Source organism: Chanodichthys erythropterus, chromosome 10 (assembly GCF_024489055.1).
Source record: "Chanodichthys erythropterus isolate Z2021 chromosome 10, ASM2448905v1, whole genome shotgun sequence".
Lineage (NCBI taxonomy): Eukaryota > Metazoa > Chordata > Actinopteri > Cypriniformes > Xenocyprididae > Chanodichthys > Chanodichthys erythropterus.
In genome coordinates, this window is record NC_090230.1 from 37,455,167 (window position 1) to 37,472,590 (window position 17,424).

A 17,424-nucleotide genomic window follows, 5' to 3' on the forward strand; every position below is an offset into this window, starting at 1 on the left:
TACTGTCACTTTTGATCAATCTGATGCATCTTTGCTGAATTAAAGTATTAATTTCTTTTAAAAACTGACACCAAACTTTTGAACAGAAGTGTGTGTATCAAGTTAAAGATCATATTAAAATATAGGAGCATAATTCATATTCAGTTAATGAGATTAATGATGTCACAACCAGCAAAAAAACAAAGTTTTTTTTGATACAAAGTAATGTAAAATTATACAGAAAAAACACATGAATTTCAAATAACTAGATTCACACATGATTTTTGTGTGGTTTTGGAGCATTTCCCACAAGCTCTCAGTGTAACACAGTGTGCCTCAGATGCTATTTTCATACGATCACGTGCTGAAACAAAAACATTAATTTATCATGCTGCTTCACATACATATGTTATGAACATGTGTTCGCATGTGAAATTCATGTGCTTTTTCTGCAAAGACTTATTATGCACAATAACAAAAATGTCGGGAGAGTGAAAGAATGAGATACTGGGAAATAAAAGTTATCAGTATTGCAGTTGATGTGTGTGTGAGTGTGAGCTCTCACCTGTAATGAGTGACAGGGGGATTCGCTTTAGCGGCACAGTGGAACTTGACCAGATTGCCTTCCAGAACAGGCTGCGGTTCCACAGAGAGGTTCACCAGTGGGAAATCTGGAGGAGCAGAGAGGGCCGGTCAACTTCATCTTCCTGCAGAATGTCTCAAAACGCTCATTAATAAACACTCGTCAGAAAGATTAATTGCGAATTAAAGAACAAACTAAAAATACTCTAAAAAGTGGGAACGGCTTGATTATTCTTTTTCTCTGTAATGAGAGCTACTTTGCATTAAGATTAATTGCCGCTTTAACTCTCCTTCTAACCACTGAATTAGAATTTAAACAACTTTTAAAATGAGCATGATTAAAGAGAGTTTTTGGTGAAATGAACAAATAGATTGATTACACAAATTAAACAAACAGCGGCCAAATTCACATTGAGCAAAAGCGATATTTAACCCAGACTTTTTATCGAGCCATTTCAGCAGACAATTACATTTTATTTAGTTGAGTTTAATGCAGCGCTGGAATTCTTGTTTTTAAAAAATGGCAGTTTCAATTAAAACAAAAGAAAGTTTGAAATGTGTATGAAATTTATAGGTTGGATCAATACCACTTTCTCTAGAGTTGCTTTCATTCCCTCCTTTCCAATTACACACACACACAAACCCAAACAGACAGACAGGACTGACAGCAGATAGACAGGAAGTGACAGCGGACAGACAGGCTCTGACATGCTCAGAGCTGAAGGAAGTGTCTTTGAAAGCATGATTGTGCTGTGTGTTTGTTTGGACACAGGGCATGTTGGACATTAACTAGGCCAGCGGTAGAAACATCAGCGACATACCGACAAATCACAGCAATTCCAGACAGCAGTGGTTCCTCCTGCTGTTTTCCCCCCAAAATCCTGAAACTTTAATATGAGAAAAGCTCCTACAATCTGCCCCAGTCCTGTCAAAGCACAGTGGACAGATCTGTCACCTCCCACAGGTCTGAATGTGATTAGAGGCCTCTGGAAAGCCCAGACACAGCGCTGGGTCTGATTTCTCATTAGCAGTCTGCTCCCGTCACTCGGCCAGCGTATTTGTACCTGGGACAGATGTTTCATTCATAATGCCTTATGGCGCGGAACTAGTCATTTAAAACTAACCTGCAGGCTTTCTGAAAAACGTCGAAACTAAATAGCAGTGCATTCGAACATATTAGAGAAACAATAACAGCGATAAAGTGCGAGCGGTTAGCAAGCATCAAATAGATTTCTTGCGCAACTTTTTCCACCTTATTACAACTCTGGTAACAGAGTTCAGTGCACCTACATTATTACTACTTTTTACGGCTGTCAGTTGATTCAAACTATGAATTATACATTAAACCTGCTAAAATGTTCTTAAAAATATATATTTTCATTTCCAATTTGGATTCTGAAAAATAAAAATAAAAAAACATTTCCCCAATAACCTGCAGCAGTCCAGTGCTTTTTCTCATTACAGTGTTTTTCACTTACTGGTCATATTTCATACTGTGATAATGATTCTCGAAGATTACTGGAGTACATATTACAAGAAAATACTATTTCATTACTTTGACTTCAAACATTCACTCTTAATTCAATGTGTTACCAAGTATTTCTTTCTAATTATTTGTGAAATTTAACGTAATGTTTTTACACAAATCTTTCTTTCAGTGCTCCTGTTACATTTCCATTTATAAATGAATTTGACTGATAAGGCCAATTCGCACCATACAGACAAACGCCAACAAACACATTTGTTGGGTTTTGTCGATTCAGTGTGTTACTCCAGTTGGTGTCTGTTGGCGTTGGTTGGGGTTTGTTTTTCCCCAACTAAACATGTTCAGTCAGCATTTGTCGGAGTCTGTTAGGGCAGTGAACATGACAAATATTTTTCATAAAATTCTAAATCCAACTGCCAACTTGTTTGTTGGTGTCTGTGTGGTGTGAATTGGCTTATAAATCAGTTTTGTTTGTTTGTGCTGGTGTTCTTATTCAAGTTTTTTTTTTTTTTTTTTAAATAGCTGAATGAATGTGGTACCTGCTTTAATAAAGTTAACCATATTGAAAATTTAATTGGGAAGCTTGGCATAAACATGTAATTTACATATAGTGAAATAACTGTCAATGAAAAATGACAATACATTTTTAAAAAATTGCTTTCGCTGAACATAATTTAATCATGGACAGTGGTTCCACGTGATTGAAACAAGTAAAACTAAATAGAATCAACCATGTACAACTAACTAGAATCAATGGTGTTCATTTAACTTGAATGAATGGTTTAATTTTAACTCAAATAAACGGTTATAAAAGCAAAAACGCTCCGTTTTTGTGAGTCCCTTTAAATGCGAATGAGCTGCTGCTCCCAAGAAGAGGGCGGAGTTTCCAGAGCTCGTGTTAGCAGCTCCATTAATCCGATTACCTCATGCAGACTCATTGAAAATGTCAGAAACTGTTCAGCCTGTTATGTTTAAACCGGAGTCAGACAATGATGGAGAGACTCAAGAAGAAGTGACAACAACATGTAGAATGCAACAGGACGTTTTTGAACGGTTAGTTGATTCATTTATGTAGCTGACATGGAGTTAACTATCTTAAAGTCATTGATTAGCATATTCTGCCATGATAATCTATAAATCGCTCATGTGGGAACTGTTGTAAAATGCCTACAGAGCCAAAGAATATATGCTGATAAGATAGAACAGGTATAGTTTAGTTTAAAGGTCCCGTTCTTCGTGATCACATGTTTCAAACTTTAGTTAGTGTGTAATGTTGTTGTTAGAGTATAAATAAAATCTGTAAAATTTTAAAGCTCAAACTTCAATGCCAAGCGAGATATTTTATTTAACAGAAGTCGCCTACATCGAACGGCCAGTTTGGACTACATCCCTCTACTTCCTTCTTTAATGACGTCACTAAAACAGTTTTTTGACTAACCTCCGCCCACAGGAATACACAAGAGTTGCGTTTGTAGAGTGTGTTTGTCGCCATGTCGTCGAAACGCTGTTATTTTCATCCCGCAGTCCAATCACCTTTGTTTGGCCTTCCCAGGGACGCTGTACTTAGAGATCAATGGTTACAATTTATGTTTAACTCGTTCCCGAAAATTATAATTGTGGTATCCTTACTGCAATAGTTAATGTTGGACTGCAGTGCACATAATGGCCACAAGAGGGGACTATGTTTATGTATATGGCTGTTTTCTGTATGAGGTACTCTTCTGAGTGAGTGCAAACGTTGTACATTTTCTGTCGCTGCTTGTGGAGATTAAAGAGTTCAGTCTCTCAGGAATTATTGTCTTTTGTGTTCATTCGGCACAACACCACAATAATCCACTTGTAAAACTATGTGCAGCACACGTTATGGTAAGAGGCATGACCTTTCCGGGCAAGGAGCGCTAAGCTGCTGTCGTATCACAACACATGAACCGCTGGCACAATCAGAACTCGTTACGTATTTCTGAAGGAGGGACTTCATAGAACAAGGAAGTCATCAGCCCGTTTTTATGACAGTGGAAACAGCGGTATACAGATAAGTAAATTATGTGACAAATACTGTGTTTTTTTACACGCAAAACATGAACATGTTATATTGCACACTATAAACACGATCAAAGCTTCAAAAAAACACGAAAAACGGGACCTTTAATTATGGTTATAACTTATGTTGTCATCTTGCTTTTATGACATTCTATTGCTTTTGTGTTATGTAGTTACTATATGGCAATAACATGGCATCACCCCCTTTGTTGCATGTTCTCGGGGGCAGGGTTTATGTAAATATTAGGGTTAGGGGTGTCACTAACCCGGGAAGAAGCTTGTTGTAGTCCCTACCAGCCGTTTGTTGTAGTCCTTACAAATCTATTTCTTTAAAAGAAAATGTCTCCCTTTGCATTGAACTTTGAGCGTCCTAACTTTGCAGATGTCGTTTATGCCCTAACAACAACATTAAACACTATCTAAAGTTAAAAAAGTAAAATCATATACAATCACCTCTTAAAGTCAAAGAATAACCGTTTTAACCCTTGTGCGGTCTTCGGGGTCTTTTTGACCCGTAAATGATGTTTGCTCAAATTAAAAAAAAAATTCACTTTGTCCAAATGGCATGAGACTTTGTACGGTGGTTAACACTTTTAAGATCTACAAATTAAAAAAAAGGAGAGATATCTTGTTTTTATGTTAGTGTAAAAAAAAAAAGTTACGTCCATGGTCTTCGGGGTCTCTGGAGACCCCAGGCAACAAATTGTAATTTTGTAACAATACAATATATTTTTTTTTAAAACAATGTAATTTTACTCTGTTTATTAATGTTTTTTTTCTCAACATTTGTGCAGTTTTTGGAGGATTTGTGATATTGTTTAAATTTATATAAATAAATTATAAATATGTTTTGAAATAGGTTTTTATGCATGAACAGCTTTTTATGTAAAATTCACTTTATAAAAGGCCCAGATTTCTAACTTTCATTCATGTGGATAACATGGATAATTTGACATGGTTTAGTGTAAGATTTTTGCCCATCTTTTGAAAAATGCAGTTATAAAAGTAAAAAAAAAAACTTGGCTTCCTCACTCTGTCTCCTCTCTACCAATAAGCTGGTGTGTGGTGGGCGTACTGGCGCAATATGGCTGCCGTCGCATCATCCAGGTGGATGCTGCACATTGGTGGTGGTTGAGGAGATTCCCCCTTCAATATGTAAAGCGCTTTGAGTGCCCAGAAAAGCGCTATATAAATGTAAGGATTATTATTATATCTAAATGTTATGAAATCACAATTATAACAATAAAAATTACTTTGCAAAGTTTAGCATTTTTTGTGCAGGGCAAAATCAGTTTTTCAATAATTTTATAATAAAAATAATAAAATAAATAATTTTTATTTTTGTGTGAGCATGTCCATTTTGTATTGGGGATGTTTTTTTGCATTTTTGGAAGTGTGCCACTTCATTTCTGTCTATGTGTGATTTTGAGAATGGATTTTGTCCAGTTTCTAAGTGGGGTCTCTGTGGGTTACATTATTGATGATATTATTGAAAACTGTTTTTTTTTTGTTTTTTTTGTTTTTTCAGAACAAAAAATGCAAAACTTTGACAAAAAGTTATTTTTATTGTTATAATTGTGATTTCATAACATTTAGATATGAATCCAACTGAAAAAAAACTTGTGAAAAGAGACCCCGAAGACCACGAGTGTAAAAATCAATTTAACATGAAGCAATCATATTTGAACCTGATAAAACCTGATAAAATGGTGTTAAATCAAAATAAATTGTTTAAATAAAGTGAACTGCATCAAAAAAAAAAAAAAAAAAAAAAAAAAAAAAAATTTTGTTTTTGTATGTATAGTGATTAAAATACAAATATTTAATACAAATAATTAAATGTTTGTTCTGGTCTTATTCATCAGGTCTTTCACTGCAACATTGCAGTCTGGATTTTTAAATCTTCTTGCTGACACTGATTTTAACTGCCATTTAACCAAAAACTAGTGAGCTGCAATATTTGAAAACAGAACTATGTCACCACCAGGCTCACTGCCAATAGTCCATTAAGCCGCATGGGCGCCTATGAAAACATACCAGGTCCTCAGATGATACAGAATCAACATTGATTCATGATCATTCATTTTAAACAAAATTTACAGTGGATTTTGGTAACATTGGAATTTAGGGAAGTTTCTAGGTTTCTGAAAATCCGAAAGAGTATTGCATCCGAAACCATGTCCTCTAAACATAGAGGCATGCATCTATTTAGGATGGAGGACTCGAGGGGGGATGCGAGTGAGTGTTTCCTTGAGCTTGATAAAGCACCTCTTGTCAGTTTCCTTTGTGTGGAGTGAGTGCGTTTGCCCGACAGGCGCTCACGAGAGGCCTCCAGACGCGGCTCCGTGTGCGCATGTGGTCATTAATTATTCCTAACAAACAGCATTGTTTCAATCCTGCTCTTATTTACAAGGCAATTACTTTGAGAAGCGGAGAGCCACTCTCCTGGGTGCTAATTCTTAAACGAACCGCTACACAGAGGCCCATAAGCTAACGTTGCCGAAGATCTTCATGCCACGTTCGAGCAAAGGGTCAGACGGCGTTATCGGTGGCACTCGCTGTGAAGAATATTAGCTGCCTTTACAATAAAGCCAAATCTCCTTTGAGTCGTAAGAGGGAGAAAATCCAAAAGGGGCTAAAGTGAAGTGTGCATGCAGATTGATGTGGGCTGCGAGCTTTGAGAACCTTTTATGAAATATGAAATGTGTTGTTTAATAGGGAAGTTTTAATTACTGAATGTGGTTCAGAGGCACTGATGACCTTTAAAAAGAGAACATGTGAATGGAAGAAGGAGTGTTGGAGATGTGAATGTCAACACGTCTCAGATTAATTTGTGTATCTAGCCCATGAAAATTGGTTGAGTCCAGAAATCCTTATCGAAATTTTGTTGTGAGGAGAGGAACCACCAAGAAACTCTCCATTACTCACCATCATCAAGTTTTTTTTTTTTTTGAATGTCTACTTCCATGGAAATAATCAATGGGATCTAGAATAGAAGTCTAGGAGGGTGTCAGACTAATTAAAAAGTAGCACCCATATCATTGAGGAGCGATACAAACCCTTTACTTTGGCACACTGGAGGACCATCTGCTCAGGGCCAAACTGATTAAACACATGCACATATATCCCTGCTGAACAGACCGACTAAAACCACTATGAATTTCCAAAATGGACCCGGTTGGTTTATTCTGGTTTAATGCTGGTACAGCTGGTGTCATGAACAGTTTAGCATTTCTGTTAACTGAAAAAAGTAGAAATCATACATTATGTACATTGTCTGAACTACATATTACTATACCATTAATGTGTTTTAAATTACATGTATTCATTTATATTTAATTTTGTGATTAATTAATAATCATACATATTTTCAGCAAGGATATATTAATTGATCAACAGTGAGAGTAAAGACATGAATAATTTTACATATAAATAAATGCTGTACTTTTAAGCTTTCTATTCATGAAACAATACAATTTAATCAATTGACATATATACAGGTATATACATATATACATTACTTTTTAGGAATCACTGATGCTAATACTGGTACTGATGTATCTATGAAATAGATTGTTTTATAACATTATTTATGGACATTCAACATTACAGTATAACTGAAAGCTATCAATTTCAACATCTATTAAGCTTTGAAAAAATAACTTTTTAAGTTTTAAGTTAATATATATATAAACATATGTTACCAGCAATGTGTGAAAAGCAGGTATTGTATAGAATGCCTAGGGAATGAATGCGTTTGTAGGGAAAGTATGAAATGTCTGGTTTTTGTGATTATGTTGTATACTTTTCCTAGGCATTCTATACATTATCTAGGCATTATACAGAATGGCAAGCCGGCTGGCCCTTTGGCATTGTATAGAATGCCTAGGAAATGTGTGAAATATAAACCATTTCATACTTTGCCAACAAACTTCAGGCATTTTATATATTCCCTAGGCATTCTATATGGGTCCAATGTGGGTAGCATTTTGGGGGACCTGTAACTCTTCATGACATCAGCATAGCAGTACAAAAGGGTTTTGTGGCTCACCATGATCCAGATCATTGTTGGTCAGAAGGAGAGCCCAAGTGGTGATAGGGCAGCACAGCAGGGTCAGGACAGATGAAGCTGGTTCTGCAGGAGCCCTGATAAATAGGCCAGTGCTTTCACAGCCAAGAGCTTATAAATGATTATGAGCGAAAGTTTCCTGTCTAGTATGAAGAGACGGGCCAGAGTATCTCAGTAATAAGTGAAAAGCAACATGCTTATTTGGGTCACCAGTGACTCATGTACCCACTGAAAGCACTGTTTATTAGCAGTATACTTTAGGCAGAACAGAACTTCAGATGAAATGAAATCCAAACATTCTCCCATTCCACTGATGAACTCTTGCAACTCTGTCACGTTGCCATATTTGATCAGGCCTGCAGGTTTTATAACTGTTGTTGTTGGGCAATTACCTACAGAGAAGGATAAATGGAAAAAACAGCATGTGACATATAATGGAAGTGTTTTCTGTAAATAATCTCCAGCAATAATGGAAAACATCTTTTGCGAGCTCTTCAAACTGCCAAGTCTGACACAAAACACGTTTCCATCATGGCACCTCACTTAACAGCTGCTTTTTATGAATATTGATGACATGAAGCATCAGGAAAACGCCCCTGATGCCGGTTCGAGATCCCTGTGGGCCGCTGTGGCCCAAAGGCTCAAGCACCTCTCTGCTCTCCGTCATCACTTATTTACCCAGCACATGTTCCTTCAGTGTGTGGCCTACAGCGGGGTCTCCACTTCACTGAACTGCTTCCTCGTGTTAGACCTGGCACATCTCAAATGACAGCGCACAGAGGTGCAGGTTAGACACGGTGTAAATTATTCTCATAAAGATGGCTAAAGGGAAGTTCAAGTGAACCACCCGGAATCGTGAGATAAATGAATCATGACAGCAGCAGTTAGCTTATTTGTGCCAATTTCATTGACTTACACATATAACAGTCAAAAGCTTGGAATAATTAAGTTGAATTTAAGGCAGAATTTATTTAAATACAGTAAAAAAAAAAAAAAAAAAAAAAAAAATATATATATATATATATATATATATATATTATAATAATTTTATAATAATTATTAATTATTACAATTATTAATTACAATTTAAAATAACTGTTTTATATTTTTATATATTTTAAAATGTAATTTATTCCTGTGATGCAAAGCTGAATTTTCAGCATCATTACTCCAGTATTCAGTGTCACATGATCTTTCAGAAATCATTCTGATATGCTGATTTGCTGCTCAGTTGTTATCAATTACAATTGGTGCTCAATTATTAAAGGTGCCCTAGAATGCTTTTTCACAAGATGTAATTTAAGTCTAAGGTGTCCCCTGAATGTGTCTGTGAAGTTTCAACTTAAAACACCCCATAGATTTTTTTATTATTCAATTTTTTAACTGCCTATTTTGGGACATAATTAAATATGCACCGATTCTGTGCATGTCCTCTTTAAATGCTCACGCTCCCCGTCCCCAAGCTCACGACTCTATAATACATAGCTTAAACAAAGTTCACACAGCTAATATAACCCTCAAAATGGATCTTTACAGAGTGTTTGTCATGCAGCATATCAAATATAGTAAGTATAGTATTTATTTGTTTATTTATTTGTTTACATTTGATTCTGAATGAGTTTCATAGTGCTCCGTGGCTAACGGCTAATGCTACACTGTAAGAGAAAAACATTATAAAGAATGAAGTTGTGTTTATAAATTATACAGACTGCAAGTGTTTAATAATGAAAATAACTACATGGTTTTGGTCTCCGTGAATACAATAAGAAACAATGGTAACTTTAACCACATTTAACAGTACATTAGCAACATGTTAATGAAACATTTAGAAAGACAATTTACAAATATCACTAAAAATATCATGATATCATGGATCATGTCAGTTATTATTGCTCCATCTGCCATTTTTCGCTATTGTCCTTGCTTGCTTACCTGCATAATGTCTGATGACTTGGCTGTGCAGCTCCAGACGTTAATACTGGCTTGTCTAATGCCTTGAACATGAGCTGGCATATGCAAAATTTGGGGGCGTACATATTAATGATCTTGACTGTTGCGTCACAGTCTGTGTTGTGTTGAGATTCGCCTGTTCTTCAAAGTTCTTTTGTAAAAATCTAATTTACATAAGAAGGAGGAAACAATGGTGTTTGAGACTCACTGTATGTCATTTCCATGTACAGAACTCTAATTATTTAACTATGCAGAGGTAAATTCAATTTTCAATTCTAGGGCACCTTTAATAATGGGTGTTTTTATTATCAATGTTGAAAACAGTTTTTATGGAAACAATGATATATTTAATTTTTCAGGATTCGTTGATAAATAGACAGTTCAAAAGAACAGCATTTGTTTGAAATAGAAATCTTTTGTAAACTTATAAATGTCTTTACTATAACTTTTGATCAATTTAATGAATCCTTGCTGAATAAAAATAAAAACAAGCATATTAGAACGATTTCTGAAGGATCATGTGACACTGAATGTAGTGGCTGCTGAAAAATCAGGTTTGCATCACAGGAATAAAATATATTCAAAAAGAAAACCTTTAAATTATAATAATATTTAACAATTGTATTTATTTATTTTACTATATTCTTTATTAAAAAACAGCCTTGGAAGGTTTAAGAGACATTAAAAAAATATTAATTAGCAGTGTAGGAGAGTAGATATGATCTCAAACCTGGCTGGTTTGACTTCCTCCAATCATGATTAATTAAACAAAGCATTTGTTCCCTCACCCAGTAGTGACATCATCTAAACTGACCAATCAGGGGTGTCTGTGCAATCCAGGGTGGAAAGAAGCTTACAGTAAAACTCTTCTATTGTTTTGCATGACAAAACGATTTGAGCAGAGTCCGGAGGACCAAAAAAACAGACAAACGTTTTCCGTTTTACGCTTTCAGTTCAGAATTTGAGCTCCATTGTGCTGAGGCGCATTCCTTCTGGGCAATAAAACAGACTTTACGGACATGAAGAAAGGAGCTGTCAGAACTTGTGGATCTTTCAATATGATATATTTTCTGCTTTATTAGTCAGAGTTAATATCTTTCAACACTTGAGAGAGTTGAAAGAACGCCTTTGTTCCCTATGCGTACAGTGTCAGAAATATTTCATCAAATGCTAATCTTCGCGCGGAATTAGTTAAGGCCTTTCATTTTAGCGCTTTCAGATACACTTTTGACAGCGGAGCTTATGGCTGCTATAAATAAACATAAGCAAAATGCCTGTATACACAAGCAGGATCTGGTTGTGCTCAATTATTCCGATGTTTAAAAGCTAATAATTAGCATTTATGTCCACAATAACCGGCTTAAAGCTTTGGAATGTCCCTGTATGCTGCCTGCAGAGAAACTGTCACTTTTACAATTGCTTCTCCAAGACAAAAAACAAGGAAAAACAAAAATTGTGTCAAGTCTTGTGTGTCTGTGGAGCGAAGTACGACATGTGCTCAGACATCAGATCGCATGCATACACAACGGCTGTTTGGATAAAGAAAATAGGACAGCACATAGCGGATTTTCACATGTGAATAATTTATCCACACAGACAGGAAAACACAAGAAGCACTCAGAACAGAATGCGGGTCGCTGGATTTGGAAGGGGAACGAGAGCTCAATCCTGTCTGCCACTAATTATGTTTGAACGGAAGCGCAGTCGGTGGAAGATTCACTCACGTTGGATGTCGATGGTGACCGTGGCCTCCTTGCCATTGGGCGCTGCTTTGTTGGAGGCACGGCAGGTGATCTGCTGGCCGCTCTCGATGTTTGAGGCAGAGATGTGGAGCGTGCTCACCGTGCTTTCTCTTTTGCCATCTCGCAACAGCGTCTGCATGAAAACACAAACACTGTGAGCATTAAAGTGCCGTAGGGCAGCACTTCACAGATGGGCAACGATATTCTCAGAGTTGAAAAGAAAAAAGTATGAGCCATAATTCCTCTTGAGTGTAGGTCAAAGACGGACTTCAGAACTTGCAATCAGCTCCTCTCTGTTGGAGGTCTCTGAAAAAACCATCTACCCAACAACCCTTGAGTCTCGAGCACCAAATCAGCATGTGAACGTGCAGCTATAGCATTCCCAAAATGTTCGCTTTGCTATCAGACTAGCTTTGTGTTGAAACCTGTATCAAGACTATTATACAGGAATCTTTCATTGGTGTGATGGCGTAGAGGTTACACACTTCATATGTCACTCACAAAGCAGCTTATTCATGCCAATATTACCTGCACTTTTGCGCTCTGGTATTCAAGCTATTGTAGAGGAACAGTGTTTATTGAGGAAAGATGATTAAAAAATTGGTACAGATATTTGAAGGATATTGACTTCATCTAAAACACCCGTCTGCCTCGCAGCTATAACAGATTCTCTCTGAGAATTAATCAAATAACGCAATAAAGAGTGGAGCTCGATTCCTGGAGAAATATGAAAAATTCAAATCTCTTGTGCTTTTATCATCTGACATTTTTCTAAAAGGTAATTGTGTTATGATGAGACAAGGCTCTCCAGTCATTAGACATTCATTGTGCTCAGTTATCAATCAAAGTTTTAGGCCAAAATCAAGTTAAACTCATTTCGACATACAGACATCTGAATATTTCACTGATTCTTGAGAGATGAGACAAAGCATTCCCACACGTTTACCTGCCATTCGTTATGAAAACAGCACATTTCCACTATGACACTTATCAGAGATGATCGCAGTGATATTTACACAAATGCAACATTTCAACTACTGTTCATTTTTATCAGTATTTATGAAATGACATCACTCACAACCCTCCTCCCATCTGTCCTCAGACACATACACAGACTTATGTACACTTATAAATAAAACAGACAGAATTAAGCTAATGTATGTTTCTGTTGATGGATACACATTCTGGCCTCCCTTAAACTTTGTTCAATATGAGTGCCTTATGCTCTATATGACCAGTCTTTTACAACGTCATCACCTGGGTGTTGATAATGCACAGGTGAGACCTGAACAGCTCATGTTGCTATCTGCGTTTAAATTAAACTCATTTAAACCTTGCAAAATGAAACATTTGGGTGGAAGAGGCGAAAGAGAACTTGTGCGCACACTGTGAGAAGATTTGTGCACTCATCCGAAGCAAGCGCACAGAAATACTGAATTCCCTTTCAAGATTTAAGTTTGAACAGACAAATTCACACGAAAATTCTCTAAACATGCCTGTCTTGGCGAGTATCCTTGCAAACATTGTAGGTTATATCTTATCTTGAACACTCAAGAAAGAATGCATGTGTTCAGTGTCAGTGTACTGTCCCCGTGCATTATGTCTTAAAGTGACAGCAGCCTAATATTCCTGTTGTCTGTATGTTTTTAATGTTAATTAATTTGTATTTATTTGTGCTGTTGCTTGTAGTTTGATAATCTGTTCTTATTTTCTTTACTTTTATTTGACAGTATACTTTTTTCCCTGAACATACAGTAGCACACACTGAACCATACCGAAATCGTGACCCTGAAACGATGATGAACCGTTGTGTATATATATATATATATATATATATATATATATATATATATACGTGTGTGTGTGTGTGTGTGTGTGTGTAAGATATATCTCCACTTATTTGATGTAGTTCCTATTAGTAGCAACACCAAAATAACAAAACAAAACAGCTACTACACACACCCTGTATGAGTGTGTGATTAAATGCATTATGGTTATTTTGACAACGCTGTTGATTTTCTGTCTGACTGTGGTGACAATTCAATAGATGAAGCTGAAAATCAGTGTGAAACCATCCTGTAATCTCAATTCATCCTTAATCGTGTTGACACACTGAGTTGTGTCAAGGAAAAACACACATTTACTGTGAAAACAGAAGAAGCAGGAGGTTGAACCAGCACCTCTGAACATGTTTAACAGATTAATCCAAAATAATTCCTCTGTACATTCCTCTGCTCAGTTCTGCAGGCTGTTTTGTCCCAGCACTCAAGAATCAGTGGTTTACAAGACTCCCGTTTTCATTAAAATAACCTATTTGTCTCTCATCTAATATCCAGTTTACACTGGAATGACTTTCGAGACGTGAATAGCTTTGTTTTTATTCGTCTCATGGAGGTACTTGATCATTTCAGAAGCATTTAAAAGAGTCTCCCAAGTGTAGAAGAGATTTGAAAGCAGTTCTTCTGTTGGGAAAAAAAAGAGGTAACCTGTCTAGCTTGCTTGTGTCTAAATTAGGCCTGGTTAATTAATGAAGGGACTCTCTCCAGTAGGTGCTGAGGGGTTCGGCTTACTCAAAATGAGCAGATTACGCTCTCCAATCATAGTACGAGCAGCCCTTTAAACACATTTCCTTCTCTCTCAATTTCCTCCCTAAAGCCGACCAACTGAGCAAATTGCTGAGGAACACATTCATAATGGAGTGCTGGAATGTCTTTCCATTATGACATATTTAAAGCACTGCATTACAGCTTCACTTTGCCCCAAGGATTAAATTAAAAATTAGTCCTCACTTGTCATTAATTTGACAGAGCTGAGCGTTTCGAGGACACGCAGTCAGGCGAAGTGCAGGATTTCATAAGAGACTCTTTTTTTGACGTGTGAAAGAGGGGTAATATTGAAAATATCAACTGTAGGCAAAAAATACCGCCACAGGCTGTGTCTCAAAACCTAGTAGGCTAGTAGGTAGTAGGCTACAGCATTTTTGGGTGCCGAAGAAAAGCTTGAACATTCAAATAGAATTGAAATGTTTCAGACAGCATCCTTGGGGAATGTAAGTACATTTAAATACTGTATTCTTGGCACACTGAAACATTCTAGTCATGTTTTAATCATCATGCTTTTGGGCATCACATGCACATAGATGAAGCAAAAAGTTTGAGAGAGCTTATTTGGCTATCACAGTAGTGTTTGGTTTGTTTAAACTGAATCTACAATGTTCAAGATAGCATTTTTTTGGGCATCGCATGTGCATTTAAACTAAACCAAAACATTTGATCCATCACAGGAGCGTTTGAATGTTCAAACTAAATCTAAAATATCCATTACTATGTTTTTGGGCATCATAGATCATTCACTTGGAATAAAACACTTGGTACAGCATTTTTGTCTTTTACTTGCATGCTTGAATGCTTTTGAGCGTCAGACGCACAGACTGAATTTCACTTTGAAATGAAACACTCAAGACAGCATTTTGGACATCATAAAAGTGCTTGAACATTCCAAATGGATCAAAATGTTTGTATGTTCAAATGTTTTAATGTTAAAATGAAACAGTTTGAGTGTTTTGGCCATTATATAGACCTTATGTGCAAGAGAAACAAGCACGTCGCCATCTTTATAAAATTGTCTTTGAACTTCCGTTTTGCGCTAGCTCTGTACATTTCTACGGCATGCTGTCAAAGAATAATTAGCTGATAAAGTGGATTTACTTGTTGTAGAGTTAATGAAAATAATCATGAGCATTGTAATATTTAAAGCAGATGTCTTAAAAAATGTCAGTAGACCGGGAAGACTTTAAAACGAGCAGTTCATTCATAAATATGTATCAAAAGACAACGAGTGCAACGCTGAAAAGGGGCAGTGCTACATAAGGTCTATACACTGAAAAAAAATTACTTGTAGGATTAACTTGATAAAATCCACTGTTCTGCAGAGTTTAGCTCCAACCCTAATTAAACACACCTGAACCAGCTAATCAAGGTCTAAATAGGCATACTAGAAACTTACAGGCAGGTGTTTTGGAGCTGGTTGGAGAGAAACTCTGCAGGACAGTGGCCCTCCAGGGCCGAGTCTGGACTACCCTGACATAATAGAAGTAATGCGGCACTCACCCAAACACAGAGGCTTTAATACTTGGTACACAATACATAATGACAGTAACATTCGACAAATCATTTTTGAGTATGAATGTTTCATTTTGAGTAGAAAATGAACTCCAGATGTCACAAAATAAGTTACTAAGCCTAAAGCAGTAAAACAAATGTAAATACAGCTTGAAAACAGCAAAAAAAAATAAATAAATAAATAAATAAAAATGATTAATTATTCATGCCCCAGTGCATGATGGGAACACCGATATCAGAAAATTTGAGTAGGTTTTACTTAATTTAATATTGTTGATATTTACACTTTAATTTCTACAAACTTGTGATTATTAATAATGCATTGGTTTTTCTGTAGTATTTACTTTACCACAGAATAATTTTAGCAGTGTATGTGATCAAATGCTCTAATTTAATTAATTTAATTTCTTTCATTTGATCATTTGGTTTCAAATGAAACACCTGATACAGTGTACCTAATACAGGCATCATATGCATTTTTTTAATTTAATCAAACATTTAGACAGTTTAAAGTGCTGTTTTGAGCATCATATACTTGTTTGAATTTATAAAAAAAAAAAAAAAAAAAAAAAAAAAAGGAATTAGGAATAAAGTGCACATTTGAACTGAATCAAAACGTTTGAGATAGCTTTTTTAGGGAATCCCAGGAGTGTTTGAATGTTCACAGATAACATTTTTGGCCATCATATGCACATTTGATCATTCAATTTAAAATTAAACACTCAATACATTGTTTGTGGGCATCATAAACTGAATCAAAATGTTTGAAACAGCATTTTTGGGCATCAAATTCACTTTTAAACTGAATCGAATACTGGAATTTTTGGGCATAACAGGTGAATTTGAACATTCAATTTGAAATGAAACACTTTTGAGCATCATAGGTGAATTCAATCAAATATTTGAACACATATTTGATGCCTAAAATGATTTTGAGACATAGGCCGTGGTTACATCGTGTTTCTGTATTGCGTTCTGTTGATAAAAAGCTGCCAGCAGCAAGGACCTGCCATACCTTTGTGTACGCCGCACCGTTCAGCACCTCTCCGTTACGGATCCAGATGATGGAGGCGGCCGGTTTGGCATTGTCAGCATGGCAGGTAAGGTTTAGCGAGTCTCCTGCACGCAAGCTCACAACAGGTGCTCCGATTATCACAGGGTCATCAGGGGGAACTGGAAAAAAAATCAGAGGGAAGTTTATCCTCTTGTATCACAAACAATGGCACAAAGCAAAAGAGAGAAAGAGAAAAATGGAAGGATGAGTCAAAAAACAGTTTCTGAATAGCACTGATTGCAGTTCTCTTTTTAAACAGCTCTGATCAGCCTGCTTCTCACTCAGACTCAGGTAAATTATTGATTGGGCACTCAGCTCATTAGGGAGCATATCTAGGGCAAGTCTAAATCAAAGGCAACAAGCAGCTGCTACATCCTGAGTGCTCCAGAGAGACAGCGGTG

The 17,424-nt window shown here is 36.4% G+C and overlaps 1 protein-coding gene across 1 annotated transcript in view; it reads right to left on the minus strand.

Annotated features, from left to right (window-relative positions):
• Positions 1-17,424, minus strand: part of kirrel3a (kirre like nephrin family adhesion molecule 3a) — an 84,905-nt gene that overhangs the window by 32,507 nt on the left and 34,974 nt on the right. Inside the window, exons 4-6 of the mRNA XM_067397088.1 lie at positions 16,985-17,142; positions 11,831-11,981; positions 545-650 (exon numbers count right to left, since the gene is read on the minus strand). Of these exons, the coding sequence (XP_067253189.1) occupies positions 545-650; positions 11,831-11,981; positions 16,985-17,142 (415 nt within the window). The remainder of the gene's footprint in view (positions 1-544; positions 651-11,830; positions 11,982-16,984; positions 17,143-17,424) is intronic.